This window comes from Vitis riparia, chromosome 17, assembly GCF_004353265.1.
Source record: "Vitis riparia cultivar Riparia Gloire de Montpellier isolate 1030 chromosome 17, EGFV_Vit.rip_1.0, whole genome shotgun sequence".
Taxonomy (NCBI): Eukaryota; Viridiplantae; Streptophyta; class Magnoliopsida; order Vitales; family Vitaceae; genus Vitis; species Vitis riparia.
This window is the reverse complement of record NC_048447.1, coordinates 1,341,071-1,359,438: the sequence shown is the minus strand read 5'-3', so window position 1 is coordinate 1,359,438 and position 18,368 is coordinate 1,341,071. Positions and strand designations below refer to the sequence as shown.

The window sequence follows — 18,368 nt, the reverse complement described above, 5'->3', positions numbered from 1 at the left end:
GTGAGGAAGAACGGGAGGTACCCGGTGGAGCGAGATGGCTCGTAGTAAGGTATGGATACAAGGAGTGGGGAAACATGGGATGTTTCGGGAACCCAATAGTTGTATCTGGTTCTGTCCTCTGTAATATTCTCTATTGTATAGTGGAATCATTATCTCTCATCCGTGGACGTAGGCATTGTTGGCCGAACCACGTTAAAACCTCGTGTACCGTATGTGTGATTGTTTTATCTTTGTGTTCTTGAACTAACATTGTTGGCATCAAAGCTTTCGCTGGCACTACAACAATATCTTCTTGGGTCCTTGAGGGTTCAACCCAAATCTTTTTAGCTTTTGCATTTAAATTCTTTTGAGAACCATTTCTTAAAGGGCATGTGCTACTAATGTGTCCTCCTCTTCCACAAAAGTTGCAAGTAGTGGAAGGACTTGCACTTGTAGATTCCTTTACAAAATAGTTCTTAAGATACTTTTGATTCTTTTAAGATTTGAATCTCAGCCCTTGTTTGTCAAAAATATATTTTTGGCTGGCTAGGATCATTTCAAAAGATTTTTATCCACAAGAAAAGATTGAAAGAGAGAGGTCAACCATTCATTTTTCTTTCTTAAAATCTCATTCTCTTTTTCAAGACAAGTTTTAGAATCTTCAATATTTGAAAATTTTTCTTTTACTTCTCCAAGTACTTTTTCAAGTTGTTGAACTTTCTTTTTAATAAAAGCATTTTTCAAACCAAGGTTTTCAAAAACCTCATACAATTCTTCAAAAGCATCATGTATATCTTCATAGCTAATGTTAGAGTTTACCTCATCAAGTTCATCTATTTCCATGAAGCATATGTTTGCTACTTTTTTCTCATTTTCTTTTTCGGAGGATTCATCTTCACTTTCACTCCAAGTAGTCATCATTGTCTTCTTCTTTCTGTTCTTGGCTTCACTTTTGTAGAGAGGACAATCATATTTAATGTGTCTCGGTTTCTTGCACTTGAAGCACACCAAGTCCCTTTTCTCCTCCCATCTCTCCTTGTCACCATGGGATGAAGATTCCTTTTTAGTCTCTTCTAGAAGTGAACCTTCTTCCTCTAAACTTTTCACCCCTCATGACCTTGTTGAACTTTCTTGTGATGAGGGCTAAGTGTTCATCTTTTTCACTTTTTTTTTTTTCTTCATCAACTTCTTCTTCTTCCTTAGTTGTAGCTTTGAGAACTATGTTATTCTTCCTTTTCTCTTCCCCTTCTTGTTGCTTCTTTGCCAAATTGATCTCATATGTCATCAATGACCCTATGAGCTCCTCCAAAGGTAGCTTGGTCAAGTCTTTGGCTTCTTGAATTGCAGTGACCTTTGCATCTCACTTTGATGGAAGTGACCTCAAGATCTTTATCACCTTCTTCAATTCCTTATAGGTCTTTCTCAAAGTTTCAAGACCATTAATGATGTCAATGAACCTAATAATCATCTCAAAAATAGTTTCATTATCATTCATAAAAAACAATTCATAACTATGAACAAGTAAATTGAATTTTTACTATTTAACTTGATTTGTTCCTTCATGAATCACTTCAAGTAATCTCCAAATTTCTTTAGTTGATTTGCATTGACAAATTCTATTATATTCATTTCTATCCATAACACATTGCAAAATATAAACGACCTTAGCATTTAATTGAAAATTTCTTCTATCACACTCATCCCATTCTTGTTTGGGTTTTGGAACCATGACTCCATAAACTAGTTTTGAAGGAAAAGTTGGGTCATCTTCAATGACATCCCATAAGTCTAAGTCAGTTGATTGTAAAAACCAAGTCATTTTAGTTTTCCAATAGCGATAATCGGTTCCCATAAAAAATGGAGGTCTATTGGTTGTAAAATTTTCAATGTGAGATGAGCTTGATGGATTAGTCATTTACTCTTAGACGGTTAAGTCTTAAACAAGAGGTCTTGCTTTGATACCAATTGAGAAAATAAAGGTTAATCTTAATAGAGAAAACACTTAAGAGGAGGGGGTGAATTGGGTTTTTTTTTTTTTTTTTAAATTTCAAACACCACAAATTCAAGCAAAAGAAATACAAATATAAAGAGATAGGGTTAAAGGAAGCAAACTCAAAAGTTATAGTGGTTCGACACCCCTTACCTACATCCACTCTCCTCAAGCTCCAAACCGAGTAAGGGTTCCATTAAACTTAAAGCTTCTACCAAACTTCCAATACCTTTACACTTGGATTTCGACTTCAATGGGCTCTTACACAATCCCTTCAAGTCTCTACTCACTTGAAGCTTCTAACACTCAAATAACAAGTTTGAATCTCTCAACCTAGCTCAACAATGGCTCTAATACAACTCAAAGCTAGGATGAATCACAAAGGTGCACTAAAGAATATGCAAATGGAGATTTAATGCACCAAGAAAAGAACGAGAGCTTTTAAGGCAAGAACAAGTAGGTAAACAAATAAATACAGGTGTTCTCTTGCTCATAATTGAAGGAGAGCTCTCAATTTATAGGTTTCTAGCATCAAGAGCCAAAAAAAACAAAAATCAGTCTCGATCAGTTGAGCTGGGGGTTGATCGGTTGACTAGTCGTTGGACAATAAATGCATGACAGGTGACCGTTAGTCCTCAAGCGGACTCTGACCAAGAAGGCATATCCCTCGACTGGGAATGAAAGGCTACTGGAAGAGAGATAAGATTTTTTGCATCTTTTACCTAGACTTTGATTGGGAAAGTGTAACTAGTCGATCGATACCCTAACCGGTCCTTTTTTTGACCTGAAAACCTATCTTTTTCTATTTTTTTTTTCTTTTTTAACGCTTAGACAAGGTCTTTAGGTAAATGAATATGCCAATTTTGAAACGATTTGCCTAATGTTCATTTGATAAAACTCGGGTTTAGATGGAAATGTTACTTTAATGCATAAACCGAGTTTTTAAAGATGCATGAAAAGATATGAAAATCTTAAGTGCACCCATGAATTCATCTTACATATGTTTCCTATGGTTAAAGGTCTTCCAAATGTCTTGATTTTGCATCCATTGGGTCCTTTGATGAATTTTTAAACTAACACCTGAAATTCTTTATAATTCAAACCAATTAGCTACTTAACCATGGTTTGTTATCATCAAAACGTGATTAGGAGAACCCTTGGGCTAACACATGTGAAACCTAAAAACTTGACATGAAAGTGACTTAACAAGCTAAAATAATTAGCAATATGCTAATCACAAAACCTATCTGAAGTAGTAATTAAGCTTGCTAAAAAGTGTTAATTAGAAAATTTTCTTTCCATTACAAAAATCCAATCAAAATTATGACGATTCTCTCAAAAAGTAGTAGTAAAATTAAACTACTAAAACCAAATAAACTAGTCTTATTACTAAACAAATAAAGAAACTTCTTAAGTCATTCCTACCTAATGTCTTTCCATCCCAAAATCAAGTATATTTGGACAACATTTAATAAAAGGGGTGAGCTCGAAAGACTAATAATGGGTAGAGATCAAGTACTTATATTTTACAAAAATGAAATAGGGATGTTTGTAACATGAGTACAATCATATGAAACAAACTTGTATTACATGTGCTATTTTTAGAAAAAGTATCAAATCACATTTTTTGATAAACATGAGTTTATTAAAAAAATAAAAATTGGTTGTTAACAGAATGCCTATCATACTGGAACTTACAAAAGTACCCATCATATTAGAACTTATAGAAGTGGCTAACCTCAAATGTTCCTTGTTGGTGGGGTTGATCCAAAATTAATCTAATGATATACTATATGTCAATAATTATCCTACTAACTATGTTTTTAGATCATCATTACCCCCACCAAGAGTAACAAAGGTCAGTATCTTTTTCCTTGTTGAGTACTTCAAACTTATCTAAACACATAAGGTAAAAAATGCACATATAAGGCAAATAAAAATAATTCTCAATTTAGTACTTCAAACTTAATTATCTAAACATTTTTTAGAATTTACAAATATTTATACTAGATCATTTATTAAAAAAAAATTATAGAATTCCCCTAACTTGAATTGGATAATACTAAGGGAACAACATTGTAGAAATTTCCTATGAATCACTAGAGAGATTTAAATGAATCCTTCCTACTAAATTTTTGATAAATTTATTCTCTAAGCATATATTTATTTATTATTTAACTCTACTAAAAACACTTTTACAACTTACATGACTTTAAAAAAATACTTATTATTTGCAAACAACATCATATTATTATTTATTTTTTAATCCAAAAATACACTTATAAAAATTTTCATAATCACATTGTACTATTCTCAAAGTTCCCCACAATTATGCTTATTCCTTATCCTAAATGGAATGCAAAGACTTAGAGATTCATATGTAAACATAGTATTTATTTAGATATGCTCGAATGACTAGATCTCATAATGAGAATGTATATAACCCTATTCCGGTTTGGTCCAATATAGAATGAACTTATAATCATGGAATCGACTTGATCATCAAATTATAAATTATAAATTCATAACCCCAATCCATTCCTATTTGAGCATACTCATCTTAGGGTTAATTTCTTCTTCTCAAATCTTCATAAAATTTCTAAATTATAAATTTACCTAAATACCAATTTATTTATTTACATTTTTTTTTTTGAAACCAAAATAATAATTGTATTATGATTTTAAAAGCATTTCTAGTTTTCTAACTTAGACAATATTTATGGCAAATCTTGGATTGAGAATAACTTTTAAAAAATTTATTATGAAAACAAATTAATTTTTTAACAACAAATTTAAGGTGTCTTCAATTTTTTTTTTAATAGAATATTCTTATAAACAATCAGAAACAAATAACAAGGAGACAGACGGAGAGCATTGCACTTAACAAAAATGCATAGCACGTTCATGGAAAATAGGACAGAGAAAATTGTTTTATAGAACTATATTCTCAAATGGAATTTTGTTCATGAAAATAATAATGAATTATCTTCGAGAACATTGCCAAACAAGCCATAAAACTCTTTCTCTGTTTTCTTTTCCCTTCTAATTCATTGTCAAGGTTGGTTGGCGGCCGTATTAAACCTTTTGGATAGAACTGAGGATTCCTCCACTTAGCATGTTCCGCAAACTCAATAAAATGCTTTTAGATCTGCTTCCTGAACATGAGTGTATGTTGTGTGACAGGGAGGAGGAGGGAGATGATGAATCCATCTCTTAACATGTGCCACAAACTTGAGAGAATCCTCTTAGGCATATCGACTGAGTTGGTGCCTTGGTTTCTGCAGTAAAGAAGAATGTGCTACGAATCCAGCAGAATGCTCTTTGGCCAGCTGATCAAACTGGTATCTTACTGTCGATCCCAACTGGTCCTTTCTTTCTCTACCGAACAGGTAGCTTACTCTCTTCGTTGAAAAGAAGGAAGGTAGTATGAAAACATTTCTCACCAGAAATCTCCACAGTTGCAAGTCCCATTCTTGAAATGATGAAACCGATTCGCATCTCTTACGGTTATCTCTCTCTTTGCAATGACAGTCATAAATTTTATTGCAGCATGGCAATCACCACATACCCGCAAATTCTTAGTAACAAGAATGGGCCTGCCAGCCTTCAGATTAAGAATTCCAAATGCAATAGCTAGCTTCTCACTATGATAAAGGAGGATCTGTTCCTTCTCCTCCTCTTCAACATCTTGGAAGACAAAGCTACACTCTGCTTGGTAGCCCAACCTTTTCATCTCCACTAACAGTTCCTCTAGTTTCCTGTTTATCTGTGACAACTGCAGATGGGACTGGTCGCCCCCAACGAATGCATGAACAATCCCATTTATCTCAATCCAACTGCATCCTGGGATTTTCTTGAGACCCCAATCTTTCTGTGTGATTCTAATATGTGCTGCATCATCCCATCTTCCAGCAGCGCTGTATATATTAGATAAAAGAACAAAATTTCCAGTACTTTCAGGTCCTAGACTCTGGATCTTCTTAGATACTTCTTCCCCAAGTTCAATATTCTTATGGATCCTGCAGGCAGAAAGCAGAGCACTCCATATGCGAACATCAGGCTCAAATGGCATATTTCGGATGAAATGGTGAGCCTCGTCTATAAGTCCAGCACGGCCAAGAATATCAACCATGCAAATGCAATGTTCCATCCTTGGGACAATGCTGAAATCTCGACTCATGGCATCAAACCAGAGTCTCCCTTCCATGACAAGCCCTGAATGGCTGCAAGAAGATAAGAGACAAATGAATGTTATATCATCTGGCTTTAAACCCAAGGCCAGTAAGTCATGGAACAGGCCAAGTGCTTCCATTCCAAGCCCATGAATTCCATATCCAATAATCATTGCATTCCAAGAGACAATATCACGCCTATCCATCCTATTGAAAACTTCCCTAGCGAAACTAATCTTCCCACACTTGGAGTACATGTCAATAAGAGCATTACAAATTAGGGTATCTGTTGCAAAGCCTCGAACAATTAAGTAACCATGGCTACAAAAGCCATGTTGCAGAGCAGCCAAGTGGGAACAAGCAGGAAGAACACCTAACATGATTGTCAAATCTGGATCAATACCAGACAACTGCATCATTCGGAAAATACTCAATGCCACTGCTGCATTACCATTCTGCACACATCCAGAGACAATGGCACTGAAAGAAACCGAGTCTTTTGGATTCATCTCATCAAAGAACCTGATTGCATCATCTATAACCCCACACTTTGCATACATCGAAAGAAGTGTGTTGCCTAACAGTATATCTAAAACAGACCCCAATTTAATAATGTAACAGTGTAACTTTCTCCCTCTGCTGAGATCAGTCAGCTTTGCACATGCCCGAAGCACACTCCCAAGAGTAACTGGCGTTGGATCCACAGCATCCTTGAGTATCATTTGATCAAATAACTCTAACGCTTCTTTCATACAATCACCTGTAACATACCCTCCAATCATTGCACTCCAACTTACCTCATTCCTGACTCCCATTACATCGAAAATCTTCCTGGCATACAACAAACACTGACACTTTGCATACATATCCAAAAGGCCGGTGCCAACCACCACACCATTATCAAAACTCCGCCTCACACAGTAACCATGCAATGCCTTCCCATGGCCTAAGGCTTTGGCTTCACCAACAGTTGGCAAAACCCCTACAATTGTCGAAGAGTTGGGACATATGCCCTCTTCCTGCATTTGCATAATCAACTGTACAGCATCATCACAAAGACCATATAGAGAGCATCCAGCAATCATCGCATTCCATGCGACAACATCTCTATGTGACATGCTACTAAACAATCTTTGTGCCTCCACCAAAATCCCACACTTAGCATAAAAATCAACCAAAGCAGTGCAGACAAACACATCAGACTCAAGCCCAAACATCTTAGCGTGGCTGTGAATTTCAACACCGTCTTCTATGGCCAGCAAACCCGAACAAGCTTTGAGCACAAACGGGTAGGTATACTTATTGGGTCTGACACCCAGGTGGAGCATACTGTGGTACAAATCAATAGCCCCATCAAAAGGTCCATTCCAAGCGTAAGCTCTGATGATTTGGTTCCAAAGAATCACACTTGGGTTGGGAATTTCATCGAACAGGCGGCGGGCGAGTACAACCTGATCGCATGAGAGGTACAGGCGGGTGAGCTTGTGAAGCACAGAGCTGTCGGCGTTGCTGGTGTTCTTGAGGAAATGCTGGTGGATTTTCTTGGCTTCAGTGAGGGATTTGGATTGTATGCAAGCTTCAAGAAGGTGAAGGTAGTTGTTCTTGACCTCAAATCTGAGAGGCATATAGGCCGAATCAAAACAGAAATTAGTTTTATTCACCCTTATTGTGATTTTTCAACCATGCGGGACGCTTAAGTTTCTGATGTGTAGAGCTATCTATGACAATAAATACTGAAAAAAGATGGAAGGAAGACAAGAAAAGGACGAAGGAGAGCACAAGGACTCGGGAGGGAAGAAAGGAAGGTGAAAAATTATTTTAAATTTAATAATTTTTATTTTTTAATAATTTCATCTTTGAAAAATGAGAGTTTTGCAAAATTATAAGAATTAAACCTAATATTTTTGTCCAATAAATTCATTGAATTGGACATAATATCCTTAATTTTATATAATGATATCCCGCAGAAAAGGAAACGTACGATCCAGCATCTCAGAATCTTACTGAGAGTAACGTTTTACTCCTACAAATATTTATTTTTTTAATTCTCAAAACTACCCCAAAGGGGAGAGAGGGAAAAGAAAAACAAAAAGAAATCGTTGATGATAGGCAAGGATCCGACGGCTCTACAACACTCCAATGGAGTGTTGGATGAAGTGACACCGCTCACCACAAACTTCTGAGACGAGTGAAAACAGGATAAAGAAACTTCTAGAAACCATGCATTCAATTTTTAAATAAAAAAATATTTTTATTTTTATAAAGTGCTAATATCGATATTAACGTTGATTGGACACTGTTTGGCAATAATAATTCAATTGACCTGATTATTAATAAAAAGTGGCATTTCCCGTTCTCTCCGAAAGCGCGTGCACAGCATTCTCAAAACACGACAAACCCTTATGGTCAAAATTTTACAGGTGTCTCTCAAACCAGATGAGTCTTAGTTTATTTTTGTACTTGAGCGCGTGTAACGACGGGAGCAAGGTGAGACACTACGGTTCGTGGTGTTATCGAGACGAGGCGTGACCAATCATGTGACTCGCTCCACTTCAAGAGGCGGGAACTGAGCTGGCAGCCACGCCAGCACATGCCACGGCCATGGTCCATGATCGTGTTAGAGAATGACAATTGTTCTGGTAATGGGAAATTGGGAATGGAGTTGTCGTTTTTGTTTTTAAATATAAAATATTAAAAAATAAATATCATTCTTAAAATATGTTTTACATCAGATTTTTTGAATCTATTAATCCATTAAATTTTTTGTATTTTTTATTTATATATTTTAAATTGTAACCACTTATGATAAAGAAGATAAAGATATGTTTCAATAATTAATGTTTATTTTTAAAATTTATTTTGAGAATATCATTAAATAGATTTCGTTTCTAATTTTTTAAAATTAAAATTTTTTTAATGTAAAAGAGGAAAAACTGAGCCACGTGAGCATCCGAGGTGTCTGTACGAGAGAGGAAAGAGACATTTTAGAGAGAAATGGAACCCACAAGGTCAAGGGTGGACATGTCATTTTCAAACACCTACCAGTTCTTTAAATAGAGGGTGTGGATAGCATTGCTGAGGATTTTACTCTTCTTCTACAGACGAACGCCCGACCCACTCACCTCTCTCTTTTAATACATTTCTTTTATTATTTATATTCATATTTTGTTATTAGCGCAATAGTACAATTATTTTAATTTTTCTTTCTCTTTCATTTTCTCTTCCAAATACAAAACGCACCACTGTGGTGGTTGTTTTCTAGTGGTACGCTTGTGGGTGTGTGCCTTTTTCACTTTAGTCTATAACAACAGAGGCTGCAGAGCAGTTTTCCGATAGCGGTTTTGAGGTAAATAATAGTGGTTTTAGGGTTTCTGCTTCTTGTTCTACCGCTTTTGGTCTTATTTTTTGCTTTAGATCGGGTCTACTCCGTCTCTATGCTTTGCTTTCCTACGGATCTGTCTGGTTTTGATGTTTTTAATGCTAATATCTGATTTTTGTATTGTTGGTGCAATCATAGGATTAGATCTTTGGTATCTAGCTGTGGTTTTCGATTTTGACTTTGCTCTTAGGGTTTTGTGATGAAACCTTTTTTAGGGTTTGGTGGATTTTAGCCAGGGTGTGTGGTTTTTTCTAATTGGAAATGGTACCTTCTGTGGCTTTGGTTTTGGGTTTCTAGGGTATGGATCTTTTTGTTGTGTTTGATATGGTCCAGAATTTTTGTGATGATTTTGAATGGATTTTTTTGTTATTTTTATTTTTCGTTTTTTGTTTTTTTATACCTTTTGTTTTGTTGATTTTTGTGATGTGAATTTAGGTTGTAGTCACTGGTACAGAGAGACATGTGCTAATTTATGAGTCATTTTGCTTTGGGTTTTATGGATCCAAAGATTTTTTTTTTTATTGCTTTTTTTTTTTTTTTTTCTTATTCTCCTGTGTTTGCTTTCATTTAACTTCTCTGGATTGAATCAAGGGTTTTCTTGTAATCTTTTTGGGTTTTATGGAGTGGTGCCTTCTGGATTATTTATGTTTCACGGTCATTATTACATGCTTTAGAGTAATAGCTCCTGCTGTTTTTTGGACTTTCATTGCTTTTGTTTGTTTTTGGTTTTTTTGGGGTTGTTGTTGTGTGTTTGCAGTTATTATCATGGTTAGGAAGAGGAGAACTGAACTTCCCACTGCCAGTAGTGGGGAGAGCTCGGAGTCCACTCAGGAAGCTAGTGGAGCTAGTGGAGGTAGTGGAGGAGGCCGAGGTTCTCAGCAGCCTGCAGCAACACCACAACAAGGAGCTACTGGGATGGGATTTCAAGGGGGTAGAGGTTGGGCTCCTCAATCACAACAAAGTGGGCGCGGTGGGTATGGAGGTGGCCGGGGTCCTCAGCGTGGTGGAATGGCTCCACAACAGCAATACACTGTCCCGACTGAATATCAAGGTCGGGGTCGTGGAGGAGGAGCACCACCTCAGCAACCTCCTGCAGCAGCTGCTGCTTATGAGTCTGGGAGCAGAAGCCGAGCTCGTGTGGGTGGTGGCCGTGGGGTAGAGCCAGTGTCTTCTGGTGGCCCTCCTTCTAAGCCGTTAAGTTCCGATCTGCACCAAGCTACGCAGGCGAGTTATGCAGCCGGGGGAACTCCTCATCGCGTTCCCTCTGAAGCCAGTTCATCACGTCAGGCTGCTGAGTCTTTGACACAGCAGCTACAGAAGGTTTCTATCCAGCAGGAGGTGCCTCCCAGCCAGGCAATTCAGCCTGTCGCTCCCTCCAGCAAATCAATGAGGTTTCCTCTTCGTCCAGGCAAGGGAGTTACTGGTAAGAAGTGTATAGTCAAGGCTAATCACTTCTTTGCTGAACTTCCAGATAAAGATTTACACCAGTATGATGTATGTGCTCTCTCACCTTATGCCTTTTCCCTGTATTTTTGTGCATTTCTTTTGTAATTGCTATTGAGAAATGAATGTAGATGAATCAATTTACTACTACATGTTAGGTGTCAATTAATCCGGAGGTTACATCAAGGGGGGTGAACCGTGCTGTGATGGAACAGCTGGTGAAATTGTATCGGGAGTCACATCTTGGAAGGCGACTCCCTGCCTACGATGGAAGGAAAAGTCTGTATACTGCTGGGCCGCTTCCTTTCATTTCAAAAGAGTTTATGATAACTCTCATAGATGAAGATGATGGAACAGGCGCCCCCAGGTTTTGCAGAAGATTTCTTCTTCTTCTCCTTCTTGTATTCCTTCCATTTTTTCCATGCAATTTATTGTGTATCTAGTTTGTATTGGTTAACCTTTTCTTGATGCAGGAGAGAGAGGGAATTCAAAGTTGTGATCAAACTGGCTGCACGTGCTGATCTACACCATTTAGGACTGTTCTTACAGGGGAGGCAAGCTGATGCTCCCCAAGAAGCTCTTCAGGTTCTTGACATTGTTTTGCGCGAGTTGCCTACAACTCGGTATGGATTTTGTGTTCTCTCTGAATTTAACTTGTGCACAAACATGGGGTTTTTCCTTGTTTTGCATATTGGGAAACTATTACTATTTTGATTGATTGTAGGTACTGTCCCGTGGGGCGATCATTTTATTCTCCTGATCTAGGGAGAAGGCAGCCATTGGGTGAGGGTTTGGAAAGTTGGCGTGGTTTCTATCAGAGTATTCGGCCAACTCAGATGGGACTGTCACTGAATATTGGTAATACTCATCTATATGCACTTTGAATGCATCTGGCTATGTATCATATGGTGCTGTCCTTTTTACCGGTCCCTTGATTTGTGCAGTTGTTTTGTTGTGAATTATACCCACAATCCCCTAACATAAAAGTTTGGGCATCTAATGACTTAACATTCATTAATGCGCAGATATGTCCTCAACTGCTTTTATTGAGCCATTGCCTGTCATTGATTTTGTGACACAGCTTCTGAATCGGGATGTTTCTTCCCGACCATTATCTGATGCTGATCGTGTAAAGGTTAGATTCTGTTCTTTTGTCTTTATCTTGATAGTGTTTTTTTTTTCTTTTCACATTTTAGGTATACTTATCTTCCCTGCACTTTTCTTGCTTTTCCTGTACCCTGGTTGTTTCTTTTTTGTGACTAAATTAGTTTGTCTTATGTCTTTTGTTTTCTACGACAAGTCAGCTTTCATTTTGGCCATTATTGTCTTAACCTGTTTATTTATGGCTGTAAAGGATACATGCTGAGCTGAGTAGTATGCTGCTTGCTGCTTGCTGTTTGAGCTTGCTTGCAAAATTAACAAGCTCTGAAATGGGTTTGAATCTGGCTCATATATCTCATGCATGAGCTCAAGTGAACCTTTAATTGGCTGATCTCCAGATGGGCTCAAGTAGCTTGGTTCGTCTTTTGATCTTGAGTGCTCATGAGGCAGGCTGACCCTAGTTGTAGGATGGTTGAGCTTTGCTCAAAATGAACAAGTTTCAAATGAGTTGTTGAACTTGGATTGTTTGCCACTTGAATGATCTTGAACAAGCTTTTAGTCTAGCCAAGCTCTAGTAGCTTGGTTAGTTTACCGCTCAACAACATTGTTTGTCTTCAAATTGAACTTTTTTAATAGAAAATTATGTAGTTCTTCGACAGTCGACTTGTTGAAACTACTTTTACAATGCAGCCTTCGTATATTTGCCTTGGCAGATTAAGAAGGCTCTCAGAGGAGTCAAAGTTGAAGTTACTCATCGGGGAAATATGCGCAGAAAATATCGTATATCTGGCTTAACATCACAAGCAACACGTGAATTGACGTAAGGATCGGTGTTTTATGTTGGGATTCTTCATGATTTTACTTTTTGTATTAGACTGTATGCATCATTGGTTATTTTGAAATGCTCTATATAATTTGCTGCTCCGACATGGGTTGCTGTTTGTTTTAGTTTTCCCGTTGATGATAGAGGAACCATGAAATCTGTCGTTGAGTACTTCTATGAAACATATGGGTTTGTCATTCAGCATTCTCAATGGCCTTGTCTGCAAGTGGGAAATCAACAGAGGCCAAATTATTTGCCTATGGAGGTTTGTGCACACACACAAACACACATATATATACATCACTTCTTGTCAGTGATTGTTTTATAGATGCGCCTGCTAATTGTGTCAGTAAATCCAGGTTTGCAAGATTGTTGAAGGCCAAAGATATTCCAAGAGGTTGAATGAGAGGCAGATTACTGCTTTACTGAAGGTGACTTGTCAGCGTCCTCAAGAAAGGGAGCATGACATAATGCAGGTTTGTGGATGTTGCAAAGTTATAGTATTTTCTATGGTTCCTATCAAAAAAAAAAAAAAAAAAGTATTTTCTATGGTTTACCATTATTGTAGGTTTATTTCTGTTTTATGAGTCGTAACTTTGGTATTTTTTCCTAATTGTATTTTAATTAAGCCTTTATCTTGTCCTGCTATCTCTTAAATTAATGTGATTGATTTATTACCACAATTTTTTCATATTCAAACATGAACATGATGATTCATTGAATTTTATAAATGGCTGTGATGTCGTATCAATTTCACCAAGGGGCAGTGTAACAAAGAGAATGTTAGCTTTTATGGATAAATTGAGAACATTCCTGAGAAAAAAAAGAGCCTAATTCTTTCAATAATTGCATTTCAGTCAGATTCTTTTCTTTTTGCCTATCAAAAAAAAAAAAAAAATCAAATCAAATTCTTTCCTCTTGTCATAGTTTAATCTATCTTGGGTCAGTTTTGTGACCAAGAAGGTGCTGATGGGGGTGTGTATGATTTCATACATAGTTGAGCTATTTATGATGTGCTGCTTGGCTGAGGTTATTTAAATAATTATGTTTGCATCCAGTGGTGTTGTAACATTGGTGTTTTTTCCTTTAACATGCATGCACTATCAGGCCTGTGTCCTGTAGCATTGTATTGAAAGTATACATTGAGCCAGTAAATTTAGCTTTTGCGATGTGTGTATGTCAGTATTTTTTACATCTTGAATGTGCCCATTCTCAGACGGTTCACCATAATGCTTATCATGAGGATCCTTATGCTAAGGAGTTTGGTATCAAAATCAGTGAGAAGCTCGCTTCAGTTGAAGCTCGCATTTTACCTGCTCCATGGGTAGTGTATCTGATTTCATCCATTTTATTTAACTATCTCTGTAGAGTTTCTGATTTTATGGTTGCATATGATATATAGCTTGTCAATCTTGTGTTCTTTTTGTGTAGCTTAAATACCATGATACGGGAAGGGAAAAGGATTGTCTGCCTCAAGTTGGCCAGTGGAATATGATGAATAAGGTATATTCGATTTAAAAAATATCAACATATATTTTCAGATAATCTTGTTGGCATTTATACTGCTGTTCAGTTAATAAGCAGGATTATCTGCTATTTTTGTGAATTGATATAACTGTCAGGAGCTTTTCTATTTCCAAACCAAACTTGTTATCTAGTTGGTGGTTTGTGTTTATTTTTGGGATGTCACTGGGATCTTAAAGATTAATTCTAGTTGTTTCTTGATTCAGTGCTCCTGCTCTATTTTGAAATCATGCAGTGCAATTTTTTTATTCTTATTCTAACATACCGAATTGATGGTTGTCATGTGAGAGATTAAGCTTTCTATTCTTTAAATAGCCTATCCTTTACATAGCCTGGATGCTGATTTGTTCAGAGAAGGGAAGGATTCCCTGCTTCCCCTTACTCTAAAAAACATAGAGACTGATAAGGCCAGGGTTTTTAAATATCTACCGAAGTCTCAAATATCTACAAGTGATAAGGTTGTTGAACTGTCCTTCCATTTAATGAAATCATTCATTGGGAACCTTTTGTCTGTTCTTCCCTTTATTTGTAGGGCATAATATATGAAGGTTGAGGCTATTCTTTTATCTTCTCATGTTAATAGGTTTAATAGACATTCATATCATGTATATGGTCTTGTTTATTTAAATGTCGTAATGAACGTGTGCATACTGATTATCAAGCTGTGGAGTGAATGGTGTCAGATAAATGTGCTCATCCTTTTCATTTGCTTAGACTTCATCCCGTGCAAATGATTCAATGATGCCATGCGATTACTCAGTAATTTTCTTGAATTTATGGTTCTTTTAATACAGAAAATGGTCAATGGTGGAACTGTCAACAATTGGATTTGCATAAATTTTTCACGTGGAGTACAAGAGAGTGTGGCTCGTGGGTTCTGTCAGGAGCTTGCACAAATGTGTTATATTTCTGGCATGGTATGTTTTTTGATATATACTGGTTTACTCTACATGTCTCTAGTTCCTAAAGATTCTGCTGAGGGATTTATTTATTGCATCCATTTGACATGAATTCTTGTTCTGAACTTTGGATTAATCGTCTTATGTAGGCATTTAATCCGGAACCAGTACTTCCACCAATTACTGCACGTCCTGATCAGGTGGAGAGAGTTTTGAAGGCAAGGTTTCATGAAGCCATGACCAAACTCCAGCCACAGGGCAAGGAGCTTGATTTGCTTATTGTTATTTTGCCAGATAATAATGGTTCACTCTATGGTATGGCACCCTACTGAATACATACATGTTTCCTGGTGTTTTTTCTTTTTTGGATTCTTGGTTAAATTGTTATTTCTTTTATTTTGAATTTAATTCAATTTTCTATTTTACAGGTGATTTGAAACGAATCTGTGAGACAGATCTTGGGCTTGTTTCACAGTGTTGCTTACATAAACATGTGTATAGAATGAGTAAGCAATATCTGGCAAATGTGGCATTGAAGATTAATGTAAAGGTTGGAGGGAGAAATACGGTGCTTGTTGATGCAATATCAAGGCGCATACCTCTGGTCAGTGATCGGCCTACTATCATTTTTGGGGCTGATGTTACCCATCCTCACCCAGGAGAGGATTCAAGCCCATCTATTGCTGCTGTATGATACTGAATTTATTTCATCACCTTTGCTTATGGTTGAATTTTATTGTTTATCCAGATTGGATGTAAAGATTTCCATCTTCTATCATTAATGAAAGGTGGTTTGCATTTTATTCTCAATGCAGGTTGTCGCCTCTCAAGATTGGCCCGAGATTACAAAATATGCTGGTTTGGTTTGTGCTCAGGCCCATCGACAGGAGCTCATCCAAGATCTTTATAAGACTTGGCAGGATCCTGTAAGAGGAACTGTGTCTGGTGGAATGATCAAGTATGTTCCATCATATTACAATACTCCCTCCTCTCTCTTTCTCCTCCCATTTGTTTCTTTTGTTAAACTTTTGGCTTGTATGTTATATTGATGATTTGTTCAGTCAAATCATGTTGCTTTTGTCTTCTAGAGGTAACTTTGTTATTGAGCTTTATGATCTAATCCTTTTCTCTTGCTATTATGTAATTTGTTCAGAGAACTGCTTATATCTTTCCGTAGAGCAACTGGGCAGAAACCTCAGCGCATAATATTCTATAGGTATTGTCGTATTCTTCTGCTCCTATCCCATTTGCTTTGCCATGCTTGATATATGATAAACACATACTTTCTCCATCTGCAGGGATGGGGTCAGTGAAGGGCAGTTCTATCAAGTCTTACTATATGAACTTGATGCTATTCGTAAGGTAAAACTGTATATAAGTTCTAACTCCTTTCAAATCTTCCTTGTCGTGTATCTTCTCTGTTAGCTTCTTGGGCAAATTGTGAAATTATGGGGGCTTGTCTTTTTCCCTTCCATTTGACTTAAACTCAGGCATGTGCATCTTTGGAGCCAAACTATCAGCCTCCTGTGACATTTGTTGTGGTTCAGAAACGCCATCATACTAGATTGTTTGCCAACAACCATAATGACCGGAATGCAGTTGACAAGAGTGGGAATATATTACCTGGTAAGTAATTCACATATCTCAGCATCTCTGCTACAAAAACTTCTCAGACAGTTTCTTCCTTGATTTTGATGTGCATTATGTGAATTCCACAGGTACTGTTGTAGATTCTAAGATCTGCCATCCTACTGAGTTTGACTTTTACCTGTGCAGCCATGCTGGCATTCAGGTAAAATGGGAATTCCTCTGTTGCTTGTTAGGAATATGTTCCATTTGGTTTTCGTTGTGGTTTTAAATATTGTACTGCATTATGCTAACATTCAGGGCACAAGCCGACCTGCCCATTACCATGTGTTGTGGGATGAAAACAAGTTCACAGCTGATGGGCTGCAGTCCCTCACAAACAACCTCTGCTACACGTGAGTTCCTTGAGTTTAGCTTTGAAAATTTTCTCCTGGGTCCACAACTTGTGGCAATATTAGTCTATATATATATATACATAGAGAGAGAGAGAGAGAGATGCCACATTTAGTTGGAAATTAATAGTTCCAGGTCATTTATTGCATTTTTCCAAAATTTTCCAGTGAGTTCTCATTTATGTGGCATCGACTTTAATCTGATTTTATTTTCTGTTTTCAGATATGCTAGGTGCACACGCTCTGTTTCCATCGGTTAGTTCTCTGTTACACAGTTTAACACTTGCATTTTATGCTGTCTTGCAAAATCTTGTTTGTGATTAATGGGTTCTGTAATCTTACCATCGTGCCCCCTGCATACTATGCTCATCTGGCTGCTTTCCGAGCACGCTTCTATATGGAGCCAGAGACATCAGATAGTGGGTCAATGACAAGCGGTGCTGCTGCTGGTCGTGGGGGCATGGGTGTTGGAGGACCAGGTCCTCGAAGCACACGGGTATCAGGTGCTAATGCAGCCGTTAGACCCCTCCCGGCCCTCAAGGAGAATGTCAAGAGGGTCATGTTTTACTGTTAGTTTCTTCTACATTCAGGAACCAGAATTTCCAGTTTGGCATTTAAGGAGCTGCTCAACCTCCAGCTTCAACAGTATTTGAGGTGGCTTAATTTCCAGTTTAGTACTTAAATATATAGTATATATATATATATAATATCTACTTGTTAAAACTCCCGGGTTGTCGAAAGCGATACTCATGAAAGATTGTTTGGATATATATTACATAAGATTGTGATTGGTGTGTTAGCTGTGGGCCTGTGGCTGTGGGTGGGTCTTTCATTTTTACCTTTTTCTTTATTTATTCTTGTTATTATTATTTTGGGTTGATTTTGGAATTCATTTGAAATACGGTCGCATTATGAGATTGCGGTTTTCAAGTAGGTGGAAAAGTGTGCCTGGGACCCACTTTATAAAATGTTGCCATACTAAGGAAACTCTAATGATACAAATCCTGTGTGGTCTTAGACACGTATTTCCATGGGCTATGGAATTTCATAAAATGTAGTTAAATCTTTTGACTGCAAAC

General features: G+C 37.2%; 2 protein-coding genes across 2 annotated transcripts; one reads left to right on the top strand and one right to left on the bottom strand.

The window, feature by feature from the left end:
* Positions 1-4,843: 4,843 nt before the first annotated feature.
* Positions 4,844-7,947, bottom strand: LOC117904306 (pentatricopeptide repeat-containing protein At3g16610). Its single transcript, XM_034816846.1, has one exon. The coding sequence runs from the start codon at positions 7,764-7,766 to the stop codon at positions 5,409-5,411; it is 2,358 nt and encodes a 785-aa protein (XP_034672737.1). The 5' UTR covers positions 7,767-7,947; the 3' UTR covers positions 4,844-5,408.
* Positions 7,948-9,275: 1,328 nt separating this feature from the next.
* Positions 9,276-18,158, top strand: LOC117904375 (protein argonaute 1). Its single transcript, XM_034816954.1, has 22 exons — positions 9,276-9,487; positions 10,278-11,014; positions 11,122-11,330; positions 11,437-11,586; positions 11,688-11,821; positions 11,989-12,098; positions 12,778-12,884; positions 13,014-13,152; positions 13,247-13,363; positions 14,104-14,211; positions 14,319-14,390; positions 15,206-15,328; positions 15,460-15,625; positions 15,739-15,998; positions 16,126-16,268; positions 16,464-16,526; positions 16,609-16,672; positions 16,801-16,936; positions 17,029-17,102; positions 17,198-17,292; positions 17,513-17,538; positions 17,631-18,158. The coding sequence occupies exons 2-22, from the start codon at positions 10,286-10,288 to the stop codon at positions 17,861-17,863; spliced, it is 3,258 nt and encodes a 1,085-aa protein (XP_034672845.1). The 5' UTR covers positions 9,276-9,487; positions 10,278-10,285; the 3' UTR covers positions 17,864-18,158.
* Positions 18,159-18,368: the final 210 nt, after the last annotated feature.